Raw genomic sequence first — 352 nt, forward strand, 5'->3', positions numbered from 1 at the left:
CTGCGCAGAGACCACACACGTTACACAGGTTTACAAAGCACATTGGTTGAAGGAAACTGAACTCAGTGAAAAGATAAATCCAACCACGCGGCACATCTGAAAAAAATAAATTACTTTCAAAATACCATCATTTGCTCAAGTTGGACAGGGTTTGCCTTCCTTTAAATACGCTGCTCACTACAGCCGCTCCTCACCCAGAGCTGCTGCCGCTTCCTCTGAGCTTCGCCGTTAGTTTGTAAGAAAATATTCTGTTTTGTATGTGCCCCGTGGCCTCGCGCAGGTTGCCACAGCTTCGCCCGCGCCAGCCGGCAGCCGGTGCCAGAGCAAGTGGGACAGCTCTCGCCCGCTCGGG

General features: G+C 51.7%; 1 protein-coding gene across 1 annotated transcript in view; it reads left to right on the forward strand.

The window, feature by feature from the left end:
- The window catches only part of LOC104287510 (isocitrate dehydrogenase [NADP], mitochondrial-like), a 10,765-nt gene extending 10,526 nt beyond the window's left edge, over positions 1–239 (forward strand). The window contains exon 7 of the mRNA XM_009886227.1: positions 199–239. Coding sequence (XP_009884529.1) covers positions 199–239 — 41 coding nt within the window. The remainder of the gene's footprint in view (positions 1–198) is intronic.
- Positions 240–352: the final 113 nt, after the last annotated feature.

Source organism: Charadrius vociferus, unplaced genomic scaffold (assembly GCF_000708025.1).
Source record: "Charadrius vociferus isolate BGI_N301 unplaced genomic scaffold, ASM70802v2 scaffold2715, whole genome shotgun sequence".
NCBI lineage: Eukaryota > Metazoa > Chordata > Aves > Charadriiformes > Charadriidae > Charadrius > Charadrius vociferus.